At 39.1% G+C, this 17,322-nt stretch overlaps 1 protein-coding gene across 1 annotated transcript; it reads left to right on the top strand.

Annotated features, from left to right (window-relative positions):
- The first annotated feature begins 2,012 nt into the window (after positions 1-2,012).
- Positions 2,013-15,745, top strand: pnoca (prepronociceptin a). Its single transcript, XM_046032997.1, has 3 exons — positions 2,013-2,076; positions 11,863-11,996; positions 13,910-15,745. Exons 2-3 carry the CDS (start codon positions 11,877-11,879, stop codon positions 14,525-14,527), a joined length of 738 nt encoding a protein of 245 aa, XP_045888953.1. The 5' UTR covers positions 2,013-2,076; positions 11,863-11,876; the 3' UTR covers positions 14,528-15,745.
- The last annotated feature ends 1,577 nt before the right edge of the window (positions 15,746-17,322 follow it).

The following is a 17,322-nucleotide window of genomic DNA, read 5'->3' as shown; positions in this document are numbered from 1 at the left end:
CCCCCTGATAATAACAGTTTACTTTAACTTTAATGTCAATATTTCTGTACATGTGCAGGTGCGTATTACGTAGGTAAAACATTACCTTCGCACTCAACATTCAACACTACCTCTCTCCTATTACAATATACTCTTTTTAAACTTATAATTTAATTTAATGAATTATTAAAATATCTGACTATATCTGTATTGTAATGGGTCAGAGTCGCAGGATACTCAGATGTCATCAATAAAAGGGTCATTTCTGAATTTGTCTGACATTTATTATAATTACTATCATCATTATTATTATTCATACTATTAAGCACATATTTGTGCTCTCGTTGGTCTTTGTTTAGAAATGTGATTCAGTATTTAGAGTGAAATCAAATTCAAACAAGACAAAAAAAGCATGTTGCTGTGTGTACTAAGCCCGTGACTTTGTACACTTTTTATCTCCTATATATAGCTCATGGCCAAAGTGAAGTAACCCTAATCAGAGAGAAACAGAACGCATCCTCCTGATAAAGAAGGCTGGACAGATGCATAATAAGAAACTCTGGAACTCACGCTCGTCGTGATTCTTTTGTTTCCAGCACTGATTATTGTTTGTGAGCAGAATGACAGTAATACAGTCCTGCCACTGCCTGAAGAAAGGTTGGGGGACATCTGGCTGTCACTCCCACAACATGGCGGAGGAGTGACAGCCAGATGTCCTCCAACCTCTCCTCAAAAGAACACTGCACATAAATGCAACATTGTCTTTTACAATTTTTTTAACATGGGGAGTAATAACTGGTAGTATGTAGTTAGGAATAATCAGCTTAAAGGCACAATTAAATGGAAAACAGGACTTAGTGGCCTTGTTTGCCAATTATTATTATTTTTTTGACTATTGACTTCAGAATGTAAAACAAAACTTGACTTTGGCAAATACATGTTTAGACTGTCCTGACATATTAATAAAGTGAGAAAGAAATATTAACACTGGTAGGCTCACAGTAGGCTGAATATATTCTGTGGATATGTTAGGGTAATGCCCAGTACAACGAGGGAGTTTAAAAAAGTCTCTCTGCAGATGTGTATAGCTGGGAATAAGGTTAGATCTGATAGAGATACAATATAATATGCAATAATTCTGAGTGTGATGTGAAAACATCCAGTGAGAATGGACTTTTCAGTGAAGTAGGAGGCATCTTGCGCCCGACAGTTAAACTTTTGAAATTTTTGCATATTCATACATGTTGGAAATTTCAGTGAGGGGAAGGAGTAGATGTAATTTTAAGAATTTGTAACAAGGTCATATCAAACCTGCCTTAAAAGTATCTGAAGGGGATCTTTGAATTATATACCAAAATATATTTCGTCTGCAAGTTACATATTAGAAGTGTATTTTTTTTAATTAAATTTCTAAATGTTGTTTTCATTAACTCAACCAGAAAAAAAACTCTGTAAATACCATAACCCTCACTATTAGATGGATAGATGTATAGATAGATAGATAGATAGATAGATAGATAGATAGATAGATTCCTCCATTCCTCTGTTTTCATTTATCTTCCCCTTTCCTCTTTATTCTGTTTCCTCTTCTTCCATTATCATTTATTTTATTTTTACACTTCTCCAACTCACCCTTCCTCTTTTCTCCATCCTCCATCTTCTCTCTTTCAATAATTTCCCCCCCTTCTACTTTTATTTCTCCTGCCATTTTTCTCCATTTCCTTCCTCTTTCTCTCCTCCTTCCTTTCCCCAGCTACTTTCACTAACTCCCATCTTTCTGTCCTCCTTGCCACCCTGCCTCATGCCCTGTCCCTGCTCTCAGCTTCATTCTCCTCCCTTCTTTTCTCCGATTTCCATCCCTCTCTCCCTCCCTCTCTCTCTTTCTTTCTGTGGTGAAAGAGGGAGTTTTGAAAGAGAGAGAGAGACGCAGAGGAGGAGGTTGAAGGGGAGGGGTGGGACCCTATAAGAGCAGCTGGCTGCAGCCTCCACGTAGCCAGAAAAACCAAACTGAGACAGAGGGAAGGAAACGTACGTTGACGAACCTCAACCTGCACCCAAGGGACCCTTATAGGCACCCACAATCTCAGCCCAACACAGGTAAGAAGACTCTGGGGAGATGGAGGAGGAAAAGAAATGGCTTGACCTCTGACCTTTGATATAGATTTGCAATTTTGTCACGTAAGTAATCACTGACATTTTGTTGCATTTGTTCATGGATTGGCGGGCAGGTAAGAATGATCATATATACTGTGCAAAAAGCCCCATTGGAGTCATACTTGCCAAAAAGTGAGAATGCAATTTTAAATAGCTTTACCTTTATGTTGTATCAATCAGATTTGGAGTTCCCAATAAATGACTCCAATTCAAGTGTGAATTCCCAGTTAGTTAAATCTCTACCAACATGTTTGTAAGCTGTTTTCAGTAACACTTTCTCCTACTTGTCTATCATCCCACGCCTGCTGTGGGGTCCCAGGTTAATCGTTGTGTCTACTGTCGCAGTGCTGTGACTCTCTGACCCTGGCAATCCTTGTAATCCTTGAGTGCTTGCTCAGTTGACTTTGATCAAAGGATTTCAACTTTATCTATTGTGGACCTCGGTGACAGACAGAACGAGTGAGGTTAATGTTTCAGGTCACTGTAGTTAACAAACCACTTATTTTGTGTTTCATAGCTTCAATGCACTACTTCCCCAAGGTTAAAGACTTTGAGTGGGTTAAAATCGTAAAGCAGCGGAGATGTACACACTACAGTGCAGCGAGCGTGAGGTGAAGACGCTCCCTTCCGAGGACTACACATGCAGTTTGTTTTGTCAGTGCGTTGATATTTAGTCAAGAGGAAAAGGTCATACATCCTGATTAGTCATTAATCGTTAAGGCCTGACTGCTGCACTCTAGTGGGTTCCATGAATGAAAGCTGCTGCGTGTTTGTGTTGACACTGTAGCTTAAGAAACAGAGTGATGAAAGGTAATTTGGGTGAGTGCACATTGGTTAATCATGGTCAGATTTTCTCTGGCTGACTTCATCTGAAGATTATTTTTAGGTTTTCAAAGGCATGTGCCTGAAGGTAATGGAGTCAGTGTTTTGGCACACTTTGTTGGCATTACCGAGCCAAAATTTGTCTAATTCTAAAGGTTTAAATTATGAAGAATGAAATACTCCTTGAACAATAGGTGATGTGAGTTTTCATTTAATGATTGATGTTGTAATGTGAAATTAAACTTATTTTTAAATGCAGTGTCTCAGGTTTCACTGACAATAAATATGAATAAATCTCGGGATGGTTTTGTTGTTGACATTCAGAACCTGACTACCAGACAAAAAACAAAAAGATGCCCAGTACAAAAAGGAAAGAGAAAAGGTCAATGACAATAATGATAATGGATTTTATTGATCACATCTAAAGCATCTGTCCACACCTTAGCATGGCATTGCAGACCCCTTTGCTCTTTATGAGCCATAACCCCTGTTATTCTTCCAATGTTGCATTAATGAAGTCATATCAGGCTGATTCATTATCATTATTTAATATTGTAGTGCTCCTAGTACAAGTAGTAGTTGCAGCATTTTTATTTCTTTAGTAATAGAACCTGCTTATATTATTTTCCTTATGCCTTCAGGCATTTATGTGTGAAACTATTTTCTAAGCTGTGAGGAAATGTTTCTGAAGTTAATAAACTTTTAGATTGGGTGTCACCTTTATATTTTACATTCAGTAATTAACATAGTGTTTTGTTTACCCTCTGGCTCACTTTTCATTTGACCTTGAAAGAAACTCCATAAACAAAGGCACTGATCAAAATGGATTATTGTAGGCAAGCTGTTACAAAAAGGCTCTATCAACCACGGATGATAGCTAATTTGAAAGTGCATGTGTCTGGTTATAATTATCTGAGCAACAAAAGCTTCTTGCATATCACCAGAAAGAAGTCGATGTAGATCTACAGATAATGCTCAGGCTGAAACTGTGTAATTTTGATATGATTCAGAGAAAACTAGAGGCTGCTTTCTCATACCTTAGGCAAATACTCAAAGTATTCCTGTGACTGCAACAGATTTGGGAAACTGTAAATGTACCGCTGATCAGCTTTGAATTATGTTCTAGCATTGTTGTGTTGGCTGGTTGAAACAAGGCAATTCATGTGAGGCATTACGGGGGGAACCCAGAGTAAATACCTGAGTATGAATTTATATAGTATGTTAAATGAAAGTTTAATGTAGAAATTGAAATTTGAGAGGCATAAGTTCTGCAGAAATTAAAGCTGTCATACCAAGTTGATTTTAGTTAAATACACTTCATTATTCAGAGATGACCAGATAAAACAGTTCTATTTTCTTAGCTGGATTGTAAAACCATCCTGAAACAGGTCAGCTGTTGGTGACGAATGTTCTGTGTTGTTGTTTTATGGACAATTTCATTGAGTTCCTGTGGATAGATGGCCAAACAAAGATGAGGTGATGATGGCACACGGGACTGAGAGAGAGATGAGATTTCAACACCTACAATAATAGAATTTCAAACAGTAAATGTTTGAAATATCTAACACAACTCTTGTGAACCTTTTGGTGCCAGTACCTCAGCGACAAAGGGCAAGGTCTCCTTTCTGTTTCACTATTAGACTCGAAGAAGACTATCGGAAGCCTCTATAATGCAATGAGAAGAGATCAGTTGTGTTTTGAGGAAAGAATGCCATTTCTCGTTTATTTTAGGGACTCAAAATACCACAATTGCCGTCAGTCTGTCCACCTACACACATGAAACAACTGAATGCACCAAGATTATGCGCTCTATGTCAGGGTTGGCAAAAGGCATCTGGAAATTATTGTTACCTGATGAAGGATTCAAAGAACTGAAGAAGCCTTTTGGCTAATAGGCCTAAAGTCCCCTTCTTGGATAACTATGACCTGGAGGACTGAGAATCTTCACAGACATGTTACCTGATGAAGTAGCACTGCCATACAGGAAGTTATATTCTATACATGTCATCCAACAGGGATAGCAGCTTGTTATGAATTAAACTGATGAAGAACTGGTAGTTCCCGCGACCCGATCCCGGATAAGCGGATGAAGATGGATGGATGGAAGAACTGGTAGTCACTGTGGAGTTAGTGAGACATAAATTTACTCTTACAAAATCTATCCCATCTGCAGACAGAACAAGAAAAGAAGATAAATCCATACAGAGCATGTGGTCCAAAATGAACCTTAATCTTAACAAAAAACACATTGAACAAAACATATGTCAGTCATGTGCCTCATGGCTTAGAAATACATTTTAATCATCTCCTGAGTAAATTATTTGCTTTACTCCACAACACAGCACACCTTTATTAGCTTTATGGATAAACTTCGTTTACCCCAGGAAACCATTCTCATTCAGAGGCTGGATGGGGGAAATGGAGGGAGGATAAGAAGTGCTGGATTACAGGTCACACGACAAAATGCTAGTGTGTACAGCTCTTGTGGCTGCACTGAACTAGCTGTGAACATGTGGACTTAATCCAAGGATTCAATGTTCCTAACACAGCGGGGTCCGCCATCCATCCTTTTGTGCTGGGAGGATTTCACAGATCCTTCTTCATGTCTCCTTGCTGCCCCCCAGTGTGCTCCTCCTTCTCTCTTCCTGTTTTGGTATCAAAGGAGAACTGACTCCTGTCAGATGCAGTTGCACTCAATTTAATTCTTGGGGCAGAGAAAGATGTACATTTTCTTTTGCTGTTGACAATTACAGGATTGTTCTGTGTAGCAGAGGAAAAATATCAGAGCTGAAAGGCCCTGGCCTTCTGTACTGTAACAAAGAAATCCTCTGTAGCCCAAATTTTCCCCACAAGTGGCAATCATAAACAAGGCTAAATTAATGATTTCTCTTTTATCATGATATTTTAAATCCAGAAGATGAAATGTTCATAAAACCTTCCCAGAGCGTTGTGACATCATAGTCTATGGGACTGGCAGGATGGGCTCAGGGGAAAAAAACACCACCACCAAGCTAATTTGCTAAAATGAGCAACAAAGTTTGAAAAAAAAAAAAAACATTCACATTAAACTCCTAGTTAACATTCAGATTTGGAGATATCGGGAATTGCTGACTGGACACAACAATGTTACCTGATTTTACTAGATAGTATCATGTCACTGCAATCGTGCACTCACCTGACGTCGTTTCAAGCTCACAGGTCTGGAGAAAAGCCCATAAAAAAAACAAGACCTTTGGAATCCTTTGGCAAAATTCAACTGCCTCAATACTTAAAAATATCCTAACACTGTACGTTTAACTCAGCTTAGCCACATAATAATTATGTATTTAATACAAGGGGGAAAACAGAGGACAAAAAAATGACGGGGCTTCACCTCATCTCAAAACATAAACAAAACAAATCAATATGAAATTAGTCTGAGATGAGATAAGTCAAAATGCCCACTCTGCAGACACATCTGTGAGCTGACATGACTTCTGACCAGTTGTTGTTGGATGGATAAATTAATAGGTGGTGGCCATTAAGGCTAAGTGTTTAATAGATATCTTATATTTTCTTTGTATCAATGGGAAATAATTTACTGTAGGATTTGGCCTTCAAGGCGACTCTTTCACAGTTTTGCCAATGGGGTGATTATTCACATCTTGATACAAAAATAAAGCAGATGTTGCTCTACTTTGAAGTAACAGGTAAAATAATTAGTGTAAAACAGCCTTTTATTTTTTATTAAGTAGAACTTGTGACATGAATAGTAGGGCATTCCTACAAAGCCCCTTGTGGACTTTTTTTGGTACTAGTAGTTTTGTGTGAAATACAAAGAGTGAGAGTGAGAAAGTGTATGACAGAGGAAGGGGGAGAGAAAGAGCGTGAGTGGGTGCGAAGTGGCAGAAAGCAAAAGAGAGGTAATGACAGATAAATTAGTAGGCAGATCGTGTTTGTAGGTAGTGACAGAGAAGATTAATATATAAATTAGATTTTATCGTTTTAATGAGCTTGATTGGTAATATAGATCTACTGTCCTGAAATGTGTCACACCAGTGACCACTCTGCCATTTTACCAGTTAGCTATCAATATTAAAACAAAGAGCACAAAGTATTCTGAGTGGGTCTGGGACAAGCTGTCAGTCAAAGTCACTTTTCTGACAGATCAAGTAGTCTGCCATCTGGCTCTAGGCAGAAGACTAAATAACATTTAATTACCTGTCAAACTGACTCATCAGCTAACAAAGCCAACATCACAAATACACACTAACTATTCAACACTTGTTTTCTTTTATATTCTGGCCCTTTCTCTTTTAAGGTCTCTTTTAAGTTATTGATGTTCAGTTTAATGTAAAGCTATCAAATTAAAGGCTGTGGTTTTTAAGGTCATTATGCAGTTGTGCAGAATCATTTTTCATCACACAAATTTTCAGATGCATTCAGGCTTTTGATATATTAAAATTCAATAATGGAAAAGTCACAATTTTGTACAAATAATTGGAGAAATGAATAAGGACTTCATTTGCATACTGATATAGACTGGGTTGGAACTACATTGCACCTTTAAATTAGATTTAACTTGAGTTATAAAAGACCACAATTTATAATTTGATGCAAACCAACATACCACAGAATACAAATTAGCCACTATTGTCCAACATCATAATTTTTGCTGTTCTTGCACAGGCAGATCTACAGCACGCACCGGAGTCAGATAGAAGCCACCCAAAAAGTAAGAGTCACAGCACCAGTACATGCTGTACTGATGTGAATTTGACAATGCTGTGGATATTACATTTAAGTTACGTAATAATCTGCAGTGCAGCTTTTAAAAATAAAGAACTGCAAAAAGGATGCACGCTGCTCCTCCGTTCAACCATGTGTGAATAATCCGGCTTTAAGTCGTTCTTTGGGCTGGGAGTAATTTATTTTGTACTTCCTGTTCTTGATGAGAAAGTGGCAATAATGGAGAAAAATAATGGTGGAAACAGTTGATAACACTGTGAGCCAGTTTGAGAATTTTGTTCTTAGTATTGTGAGTTGTCGGTTGACGAGACTATGAATCAGTTAAAGTACTTATTCATGGTTGACTAAGCAAACTTTTAACATGTTTAGTACTTTTTCCACTTAACAAGGCAAAGCTTGCAGAACTTACAAACAGTGGTGCATATAGATACTTTCCAACCCTGTGCTGAGTTTCCCACTTTGTGTCATTTCACTTATCATTTGTTTTTGGTTTCCACTGCAGGTTGCAACTTGGATAAGATGTTTTTCAGGTAGCAAAACAGGTCAAATGTTCATGGCTCATGTGGTCACATAGATGGTAACAGGTGACATGTTGAGCCTGGATGAGAGATGTGCTATGGACAGGTGTTCTTTTCTTCTAAAAGATGGTTTTTACTCATCCTCTACTGAACTGTAAGGCCCCCCATTAGCAGTGCCTCAGCGCATCACCAGACAGTAATGACTTAATTAACTGTTAATTTAGTGGTTAATCAGTTAATGGAAAGCAGAGTAATTGGGTTTTAAGGGCTCTCAAGAGAGAACCTGGCAGACGTCAGTATAAGACCACAGAAAAGATGAGTCGTTGAGTCCAATCCATTTTCACAGAGCTTTTAACTTTATGGACAAGGTGACAGAAAAACAGATAAAGACTACATTGAGTGGAGTGTGTACCTGTGTGTGAATGTCTGCTTGTGCACATATATATGTAATATCCTGACTGAGGCTTGAGTGACTGCAGCCAGGCTGTACGGATTCTGTGTTGGTACTTGACTGAGTTAGAAACTGCCAGTATTCAACTTGGTTGACTGTTCCCTGCATTCACCCCCAAGTAGGATTTTAGACTGCTCCTTAAACTAAGGACAGCTGTCAAAACATATTCTATTGTTCATGTTTATTCATCTTTCACAAAGTTAAGATTACAGTGGTGGAGAATTTTCCTGCTGCCTGAACCCTTGCTGTAAGCATATAAACATCATGTGAACCTGAACAAAACCTAGCGTTAAATCCTGTTGCTTTTTTAGCAACACTATAATACCATATTATATCAACTATTGGAGGGACTGCTGTAAATTTTCTGATATATCCTTTGGTGATACTCTGACATTTCTCCTAGCAAAACTATGAGGTTGACGTGTGGTTTTGGTTTAGTGTCTCAGCAACTTTTGGGTCATCAGCAAAACTTTCTCCACTACTTTGGTTTAGGATCAAATATTTACAAAATCATTATCATTTCTATCAGCCTCATCTGATTATTTTGATAAAGAAATGTTAGCATGCTAACATGCTAAACCGAAATGGTGCTAAATATGCCTAAGTAGGCTACTGCCACACAGAGCTGCTAGCATGGCTGTAGATGGTTAGTCTAGTTATGTCATAATAGTTTGACAGCATGAAGGTACTTTTATTGCCCTCATTCATTTTGAAATGAAGTCAGTGACAGGAGGATGAAGAATGAGGTGCATTTTGGACAAATGAACACACCCAAGCTGTTTGTCTAAATCTACTGCCATCTGCCAATGTTGTCCCGCCCTTAGCTGTCCCACAATGTTCCTGCCTAAAATGGCTATACACTGATCTTTTGTCCTTCTCTGACACACCCATCCTCTTTCCTATCCGACTAAAGACAGACTTGATACACACTTCTATTGTTTGCACACTAGAAGACTGATTAATTTTGATTAATTTTGCAGAGCTGCCATTTTATGCTTAGTTAGAGATTGGGATGAACTCTTGTGCAATTACACTTTTATCAGTTTTTAATTACTCTGAATAAATTCCAATTTTCATTATGAAGTAGCGTTTGATTGAAGACAAATTACTTTTACTTTCTGCAATGTCAGTTTAATAGATAATGACAACCTACAGCTAAGAGAGAAGTGTAGAAGTGTGTATGTGTGAATTTGTCTGTTTTTAACAAAGTACTGTAGAGTGGGCATACACAGTGTGTACATTCGGCGTGTGTGACAATGCATGTACTTGTATGTGTGTGAGCTGCGCATGTTAGTGCTTCTGAATGTTGTGTATGTTTCGTGCATATGAGTGTGTGTGTTTGTCAGCAACAAACAATGACTCAGTTTGTTGCCAGAGGCATTAATTGAGGCATCAATTAAAGGAGTTAACGAGTTTGTTTAATGAGATGAAAACTCTGGTTGTGTATCTGACGTCAGACTCACCAGACTGGGCTGTTCCTACCAGAAGAAGGTCAAACTATTTTCTTTCACTTTTGTTGTGTTCTTTTTATATCTGCTGTGCTCTCTGTCCGTCTGTTTGTCCATCAGTCTCACTTCCTGTTCCCTTCAACTCACTCCTGTCATTTTTACTCTCCGATTGACCTCTATGACCCTCCTCTTCCCACTACAGTAGTGTTGTAGTCAAGACCAAGACCAGTTCCCTGCATTGCATGGGAAGCAATAAAATTCTTTTTCCAGTCAAAGTTAAGATGTTAACAAATCAGATAATGCAAAAGCAATTTGTTGATAATCCCAAAGTTATCGTCTTGACTGGTCTTGAAATAAAATCCCGAGTCCTCAATGTCCGAGAAAGAGTCAAGACCGAGTGCAAATGCGGTCGAGTCTGAGACGAGACCAAGACCATCAAAAAGTGACCGGTTTTCAATACTACAACACTACACTACAGTGTCAGAGGCCTGCATGCCTATGAATGCAGATCCCTCCCCTTGTTTGTACATGACATGGCTAGCAACTGGGAAAATGTTTTTAATAATGAATTACCTTTATTTCAGAGCAGCAGACCAGAGACAGGTACAACACTTAAAAACCTGTCCTTTACTGTGATTATGGACACAAAAATACAACTGATATGTAAAAGAGTAAGACGAAAAGATTGATATCAATAGACCTTTTTCATGAAAGACATTTTGACTTGTTGTAGCAGGAAAGGCACAGGAGAAATATCTTTCAAGATGTAATGGTAGCTCAGCTCAGTTCCATCAAGTGTCCCAGTAAGCCATGACAGTGAGCCAGTACTAGGACCCTGGAGGTAGCTCACATACATGGAATGCGGCTGTTTTTTATGTTATCAGTCCCACCTGGGCTTTTCCTGCTATGACATGACAAACAGTCACCTGTAAAAAGGACTATTTCAGTTTGCATTCACATACAGAGGTAGTTCTCTAGAAAGTGTTAGCTTAGCACAAAGACTTAAGCACAGGGAAACGGCTAGCCTTGCTTCATCAAAGGTGCCATCTAACATCGATCCAATTTACACATGGTTTACATGTAGAAATAGAAAATGGCTTTGTGGCTGAACAAGCAGCTTAACAGTGATCGTTATTGACCAACAACAGCTGTGCCAAATGACTCAATGTAGCATCTCAGAAGCCCAGAGGTGACCCATGCACATTTTCGTAACTCTAAACAAAATTAAGGTGATTTTTGGATGTATTGGTGGCTAGCTTACTAGCTAAGAAGTTACAACATTTACTGTAAATAAAACTGGATTTTCTTTCAGTGTGAGCTACCTGTTTCGTCCTGTTTCCAGTCTTGGTGCTAAGCTAGCTTTTAAACGCATCCTTGACTTGTAATTTGAGTCTGCAATCAATACCCTACCACGATAAACAGCTGTTACTACTTTTGTGAGTTAAAAGGACCTCATTGGGGGGGAAATGGAAACTATAATGTACTTGACATGTTGGAGAATTTTACATAAGCTAGCAGGTCTAGAAAGAGTATTGAAATGTGTATATTCATACAGAACTGTATTTTTTCCCCCACTTCCTTTCCATAAGTGTCATGTTATTCTGCTTTAAACTTCAACACTTTCACTGTGTTTGACAATTAAGATGTTTAATATATGTTGACACAATATACTGTGTCAGTGTTGAAAAGAGAAACTCTATGATCAGTAGAATATATCAAATTGTTGGACTGAAGAAATGTACTCCTGTCCTGTGTTGTGCAGCAGACGGTGGGACCATGAAGACTGTGGTGACTCTGCTGCTGCTCTGTCTGTGTGATCCTGGACAGAGTGACTGCCAGGCAGACTGCCTGTCCTGCAGCAATATCCTGCCCAAACAGCTCAGTTTCAACACCATGGTGAGGAGTCCACAATCCACGCACACACACACACACACGCACACACACACTGCAGATAGCTCCCACCCAAAACAGACGGGAAAAGCTTCCATTGTGTCTGCTGGTGTTAAAACAAATTAAAACACATTTAGATGTCCCATCTATCAGAGCCATAAAAGTGAACAGCAAAACAGACAGGGCATCCAGTTAAAATTTAGATTCTGTTCTTTACTCTTTATTACATCTTTTCCACAGAAAACATTTGGCATGTCACAGAAGTAAAATCACAGGTGTAACTAGTAAAATGAATGTCAGTTTCAGGGTCCTGAGATTGTGTATGCTGGCTCACTGTCACACAGTCAAGGCTTACAAGGACAACTTTAATAGAACTAAAATTAAAGTTTTGCCTCTGTTTTTCCTACTATGACTAAGTCAAAATGTCTGCTTTAAAAAGGTCAACAGCAGCTGTGTTTATTGTGTAGTTATGTCATAAGTGCAAAATTTAACAAATGGAAACTTGGGAGTGAAATAAGTGAAAAACAAATTGTGCTCTGAAATATTTATTAGCAAATCCTCTATCCAGGCAAAACCAGACTGCACAAATACAAAACCTCACACAAATGAAGTCTCTCCACGGGCCTTTTTTGAAAATTTGGTCATAAAATAAGTGGAAACCCCTCACCCCAACTTGCTTTATTCAGCCGGTCCTCCGTCTCTCCTCTTCACTATCTCTGACTCAACAAATGACCCTTTTGGCATTTGAGTTTTAATTTGTTGTGACTAATTGATTCCTGGGGATAGATGTGCGTTTCTCCTCTCAATGCCTCCTTCTCAGACATTTTGGCACGGAACAAAGTGGAAGACATTTAAGTGCACATGGCTTAAAACATAAAACTTCAAATTGTTTGTATAGTCAGTGTTAGGCACTTAGTTCTTTAAAATGACCTCAAGTGAGCCTGTAGAATAGGACCGCTTAAAGCCAGTTGTCTTAGGACACGCACCTTGCTGCACGCTGTCTACTGCATGCCTTCTCATGCTTATTTTATTTTCCTCCTCTCCTTTATCACCAACTCTCCTTCCTGGCTGAAAGGCGTTTTACTTGTAAATCAATAAAGGATCAGAACTTCCATGATTAGCCTGCTTCATGGAAACAGTAAATGATACGTTCAAAGCAATGTGGTATTTCATGCATAATTACAATCTTCTGTTATTCTGACAGATACATTCCCCCACATAATAACACACACACACACAAACACACACACACACACACATGCCTGTTGAACCATTGAAGTGGAAGATAGGTAGGTGATACATGAGCTAGAAATCCAGTATATCTCCTTCAGTAGTTCAACACTTTCCACTCAAACAACCCCAGCAAATCAGATGCTTTGTTTAACACATAATGACTTTTTAGATACTGTTTTACACACAAGCTAGATCACTCTCATGACAGACATTTTGAAACACGTGGAATTGATAAGACACGATAACAGTCTATTTGGATGTTCCAGGACCAGGGCCTGGTCGTGCGTTAATTAATGTTACTAGTTACACCTGTGCTTTTCAAATCAAAATATGTGTGCAAAACTATATACCTTTGATGTGGACAAATTGTTCTTTATTTAAATTAGTAGTAATAAATTCAATTCACGAAAAGAAATTTTGACCTGATGGTGGCACAATTCATCCTGAGGGGAACATGAACTTGTGTATAAAATTTAAAGGTAATCCATCCAATAGTTGTTAAACCACAAATTCTGATCAACACAGTGGATAGACGAACTGTGCCTGGAAAGACCTACACTGCCATCCCTAAAGCTTGGCTAACAACTGTCCACAGGGAGGTCTGTCTATTTTATGATTTGAAAGAACTGACCTGAACTTATTTCGGAAAGAAAATGAAGATGATCTCTTGTCTTTGTCTCTGCCAGGTGTGTCTCACTGAGTGCGAAGGCATCGTCTCCCCAGCTTTCTACCGGGACTTCTGTCGTAAGGTGCTGTCTTTGCCAATTTCCTCCCTTAGCGGTACCGCGCGAAAAAGATCTCAGGAGGAGGCGGAGGCCCTGTTTCCTGAGGAGGAGGAGCAGGCGGGGGGAGATCTGTTGATACCCTTTGCGTTACAGAGGTTCGATCACGTGACCCAGGCACTTGGGGTGGACGAGAGGGATCTGGGCGGCAAGGGCAGCCAGCTGAACACGGCATATAATTCCCAGAATGCCCTGTCTCTTGAGGATGAGTATGAGGAGGAGGCCGGGCGGGAAGAAGAAGCTGCTGACGTGGCAGCAAGAGGACAGAGTGAGGTAGGGCTGAGTGTCTCCAAGAGGTTTGGCGGCTTTGTCAAAGGGAGGCACGGCTACAGGAAGCTGATGTCTCCAGGAAGATCGTACCAGAAGAGGTATGGTGGCTTCATTGGCATTCGGAAGTCAGCCCGCAAGTGGAACAACCAAAAACGTTTCAGCGAGTTCCTAAAGCAGTATCTGGGGATGAGCGCTCGGGCCACTGAGTTCAACAGCATGTCAGAGGACCTCACCCAACAGAATGAAGTTTAGGAGAGTGCACCTTTAAACCAATGACATAAAACAATTTCCTGATGTATTTTCACTGATCTTGTTTTGTAAATCAATCACCAACATGTCAAACTTTAACTAGTGTCACCAAAGTTGACCCATTGAATCTAAGTTATTTGCCAAAAAGCCCATAATATGAGATTAATGATATTGGAGTCCTCTTTGTCTCAAGACATAAGAATTGCTTTGGATGTTGTTTCTGTTTTATATTCCTTTAACTGTGACGCAAGCAATTTGCTTTTAATCAGCAGCCCTTTTTATATACATTCTCGACCAGTTTAACCCTCCAGTGAAAAGTTCAGGTCCCCTAAAAACATCTCAGTCTGACATGTGAGACTTCACAATCTCTGGCATCTTCCAGGCCCCGTGTCCAGCTCCGGGCTCCCTGAGTCATTCAGACCTCCCATTTGGTGCCCCTGTTGGGATGTACCATTTAAACGATCAGGTTTCATTTGATTAGCTGCCATGGCGAATTCTTGGTAGTCCCGCAGTGGTTTGCAGTAAAGTACAGGATTTATTTGACTGTTTAATGTAATGTTCTAGATCTTTAGCGTAATCATTGTTTTTCTTATCCAATGTATTATACAGTGTATTTTACCTATTCATTCATGTGCTGGGTCATCTGTAAAAAGTGCTAAATCTTACATGGGGGCATCTGGCTTTGGAGGGTACCTTCCTGTTGAAAATCTGTAAGAACCCTTGCAGGACCACTAGTCTCTTTATTAAACGACCACCTTCTGGCAAAATCTATAATTCAGTCTCTTTTAAAGGACAATACCAGTGGTTTTTCATGTTTTGGCATTATGGTAGGGTAATGTCAGCAGTAATGTAAAGTATACTGTATGTGATTTATGGTTAATAAATGAAAAAACAAAAACACAGCTAAAAGTAATTTATTTATCACTGTGCCAAAACTGATGCAGATTGAATGAAGAGATCTTGAAGAGATTGGTGCAATTGTGAACTGAAATACTACACAACACTCAATATTCATGTATACATACTACTGATCTGTCTGCCAAACCGATGTTATGTACAAGTGAGCATCATCTCTGACTGGCTGTTGTGTCCAGATGATTCCTGTATGTAGAAACAGTTTTCCTCAAACTGAGATGGTGTGAAATGTTTTTGTTGCCCACAATGAGAACTTGTAAATAGCTGAAGTTAAACATGTCAATAAAAATAGTTTACTATTTCCTTTGTGGCTTGTCATGCAGCAACTGATTCTGTGTCTTGAGGTGTTTTGTTCTTAGTATTTACAGTATGTCCAGTGATGGGGGTGGGTTACATTAATCTCTTTACATTTATTTGTTACTTTTAGATTTTTTGGAACTGTTGTCCCCACCTTCCATCCCCCTTCTCTTGCAGGTCTTGTCCTTTCTCTGTGCTGTCTGTTTGTGCCCCCCTATCCCTGTGTCTGCCCCCCTGTCCGGCCCGGTGACAAATCAATACATAATTAAATAAATAATAAAACAAACAAAGGAGTATATTAATACTCTCTTGTTAAACTAAAATCTGTCTGGCACAATATGGTATCCAGGTCATCATACTCTATACCAGGCTGCTGGGCAGGACAGGTTTAAAAAAACAAAAAAAAAAACAAAAAAAGATTTTTTGGAACCACATTAGTTAGGCCGGTGTTTGTCCTTTCTATTGGATAATGTTTTATTAGTAATGAAGCAGTTATAAATGTTCGTAATACATTAATGAATCTCACTTTCTGATAAGCCATCAAGTATGCAGTTATGTATGCTAAAAATCTGTAATAATGAATTCTTATACTGATTATTACATTAATGTGATATAATGTAATGATTTAGTCCACACTCTCTTCCAGTAGGTCAAAGGTCTGCTGGAAGGGTTTACCTGATAAACTTAAGAGCTAAAAATATGTTCATATTATCGGCTGATAACTTCATCTACAAAGCACCAGTAAACAATTTATTAATAGAACCATTAGTTACAACTAATAAAACTATTTATTTTATTATATTTATAACCACATTGAATTATGTGTTACTGCCATACAAATATAATCTTGAGAAATACGCCATGACATGCTATACTCAAACCGATATTGGTTGCCTGAAAGGTCTATAATTACTTTTAGCCTATTTGTGAACAGATTATTAACCTCACATAAAAATAAATGTGCCTGCTTTCTCAGTTGCTTTGAACAGCCACTGCTGTTTCCAGTGTGAAGTAGAAAAACGTTAATGTGTGCTCCCGAGCTCCTTGCCTACTGATCTGGAACTGTACGCACAGCGACAACACAGCAACTAATGAAATAGAGTCCGCTAACACCAAAATAACAACCGGCTCACAGCGCAACACAGCCTCCAACACAAACTTCACATAAGGTTAAAAAATAACAAAAATGTGCTGAAGCCCATCAGGCCAAACAGGAATCAGATCGACGTTGGACAAAAACACGATCAAAATCGGAAAGGGGTTTGAGTCAGGAGCTGTGTTCGAAACGGAAGGAAGTTGCCTCGCTGCCTTAATAGACAGGTGCCTCACAAGCCATCACTTTCAAGTGAAGGTGTCTCTGTTTGGTTTCGAACAGCCTGGCTGTTACTGGGGCAGCTTGAAGGCATCTTACGCAACAGGAAGAGATCATTCGAGCCATTTCGAACAGCACTCAATGCCTCGTTGTCCTGTTAGACACCTTATGAGACACCAGTCTAGCCCTTTTAGAACACAGCCAGGGAGAGACGTCCGCTTTCTTTTGGATTTAAAAACCGACCTAGAGTTGGCTTTCATCTCATTGGACAACT

Source organism: Micropterus dolomieu, linkage group LG20, assembly GCF_021292245.1.
Source record: "Micropterus dolomieu isolate WLL.071019.BEF.003 ecotype Adirondacks linkage group LG20, ASM2129224v1, whole genome shotgun sequence".
In the NCBI taxonomy this organism is placed as follows: Eukaryota; Metazoa; Chordata; class Actinopteri; order Centrarchiformes; family Centrarchidae; genus Micropterus; species Micropterus dolomieu.
This window is presented reverse-complemented; position numbering and strand designations above follow the sequence as displayed.

What these genes read in the sequence shown, in the direction of transcription:
- pnoca (XM_046032997.1), top strand. Translation starts at nt 11,877, where the DNA reads ATGAAGACTGTGGTGACTCTGCTGCTGCTCTGTCTGTGTGATCCTGGA. An exon ending in AGCTCAGTTTCAACACCATG is followed by an intron (nt 11,997 to 13,909) that starts GTGAGGAGTCCA and finishes TGTCTCTGCCAG; the next exon opens with GTGTGTCTCACTGAGTGCGA.